This window comes from Arachis ipaensis, chromosome B09 (assembly GCF_000816755.2).
Source record: "Arachis ipaensis cultivar K30076 chromosome B09, Araip1.1, whole genome shotgun sequence".
NCBI classification, from domain to species: domain Eukaryota; kingdom Viridiplantae; phylum Streptophyta; class Magnoliopsida; order Fabales; family Fabaceae; genus Arachis; species Arachis ipaensis.
Window position 1 is genome coordinate 9,540,456 of NC_029793.2, and position 2,577 is coordinate 9,543,032.

Consider the following 2,577-nt stretch of genomic DNA (forward strand, 5'->3'; position numbering starts at 1 on the left):
GAGACGTTTAGTGAGCTTCCACAGGGGGCAGATGACGAGACAGTTAGGAGGTACGCCCGTGCGTATATCATGATGCTCCTATCGACACAGCTATTTGGGGACAAGTCAGGTACCCGCCTCCACATCTGATGGCTGCCATATGTCGCCAGGTTAGAGGACATGGGCCAGTACAGTTGGGGTTCCGCTGCATTGTCATGGCTATACAGGTGCATGTGCCGTGTGGCAAACAGAAATGTCGTCAAGTTGGCTGGTCCACTGCTGCTGCTACAGTCGTGGATCTTTTGGAGGTTCCCTAGATTCCGGCCAGACAGATATGATGTTTTCCATTGAAAGTCAGGGCAAAATTAGCCGCCACGTGACGGATGCAGAACGCCCTATATGCAGTAGGGGGAAGCCATCCCCCATCAGCCTTAGGAGCCTCCAACGTAGCCTTTATCCCATTGTGCCTATATGATATGAGAAGTATGCCCGATTGAGGCGTCACATGAGCCCGAAGGTGGGATAGAAAGAATGACCACGACTCTGCATTTTCACCTTCCACAAGTGCAAAGGCAATAGGGATGATGTTCGAGTTGCCGTCCTATGCAATCGCGATAAGCAGTGTACTACCGTATTTGCCGTACAGGTGGGTCCCGTCCACACTAACCAATAGCTTGCAATGTTGAAATGCCTCAACACATGGTGGGAATGTCCAAAACAAGCGATGAAAATAAGTTGTAGAATCATCCAACTGCCCACCTAGTCGAACAGGACTCGTCCTCAACACAGCAACACTGCCCGGCATAGTGATCTGCAGGCCCAATACCCATCGTGGCAACTCATTATACGAATCATCCCTGTCTCCGTAAATTTGTGCCACAGCCTTCTGTTTGGCCATCCAAATCCTCCTATACGTTAGTCTGAACCCAAAGTGTGCCTCCGTAGCATTCTGCAGTACCTTAATCGACGTGGCAGCATAAGCTCTGATCAGGGGCATAATGAAAGCCGATATGACATGATAATCAAGCTTCCCGTGGTCACTAGAGATCGATGTGGCTAGACAAGTGTGAGGACCATTGTACCGTTTTACCTCCCAAATCCCCTTGCGCTGGCGGAGGCTGACCCAGATTAGCCATACGCACCCGCTCCCGAACTCCTTGCACTTGCCATAGTACTTGCGGTTATCCGACTCCAATACCTTGTACTCAACTCCACGGTGAATGCTATAGGTCTTCACGCTAAGCACGACTTCCTCCTTATCCTGAAACTACTGGCCGACCTGAAACTCAGATACACCTCCTGCATTTTGCGAGTCTCTTGCCCCGAAGCCAACATGTACAGAGGGATCTTCCTGAGGTGCCATGGCATCCAAGTCCAGAGCAGAGAAGTAAGGGGGATACTGATTAGTACTTGAACTAGATGCTCCCCCACCGACAGGTGGAGTCGTCCGTGGTGTCTCCTCCTCGCTATCATCCGCAGCAATCGTTGCAGGCTCCACATCATCATCATCATCGTCATCGTCATCATCATCATCATCATCATCATCATCCTGCAATGCATCATCAACCCATTCGGGTGCTCCAACCTCTCCGAATACCGGAACACACGGAGGAGAACTGGGCGCCGCAAAATCACCGTCTCCCAACGGTCCAGCCTCGCCAACTAATGCATCACAACTTCGATTCAGATTGACGGCAAACGATGGTGAAGCCACTAAGTCTGGCTCGGGTGCAATCACCGGCACTGCTGACGATGATCCAACAGGCAATGCACTAGAGCTAGCTACATATCCTGTGGAGTTGTTATTCCTGTTCGAGCCTCCAGAACTAGATGCCACATCCACAAGTTTCGCCAACAACTCCGGAGTCCTCACCTCAGGAAACTGACGGCGACAATGATACAGCACATGCATATCTTCGTCACTGCTAATAATGAATGAATCATACTTCACATCATCGCATAACACGGAAATCGAAATTCGATAGAACAACTTCTCCACCCGTTTCACGCCATGCAGTCCTAGTCTCTGGAGTATAGTGTTCTTAAACTCAGCAAAACTTGTTGAAGGTTTGAGAAAAATACTCAGCGGGACCTTGTCAGTGAACTTAATTCCTAATCGCGTTTTCTTCTTAATGGACCCTCTGTAGTGCACAAGATCTAAAAAATCTCATCACTAGCCATTGTGAATCTCACTCTTCTACAAAATTTCGTATAGCAGCTTGTTTTTATATACCTCCCCGCATTGTAAGTCGAAACAATTAAATTCGATTTACTCTAATGCTAGTTCCATGTGTAAATCGAATTTAATTCATTTGATTTACGTTCAACCATAAATCGAATCTAATTGATTCGAATTACGTTCATACCTAAATCGAATTGATTTGATTCGATTTACGTTCACTAAAATTACGTTCATCTAATTCGAATCATTTAGATTTGATTTACTACCTTTTTTGTTAAATCGAATTTATTTAATTCGATTTATATAGAAACGTGGTTTAGAACTTTCACGTTGCAATTTTCGATTTGAAATATTCAAGACATTTTCATATGCATTTGGTTTAACTAAATCATTTGCCCTTAAAATTAACTTCTCAA

General features: G+C 46.1%; 1 protein-coding gene across 1 annotated transcript; it reads right to left on the reverse strand.

Moving 5' to 3' along the window:
* On the reverse strand, nucleotides 293-2,269 carry LOC107614960. Its single transcript, XM_016317084.1, has 5 exons — nucleotides 2,253-2,269; nucleotides 1,577-2,120; nucleotides 1,259-1,471; nucleotides 647-1,177; nucleotides 293-580 (listed from the first exon to the last, which is right to left on the reverse strand). The coding sequence occupies exons 1-5, from the start codon at nucleotides 2,267-2,269 to the stop codon at nucleotides 293-295; spliced, it is 1,593 nt and encodes a 530-aa protein (XP_016172570.1).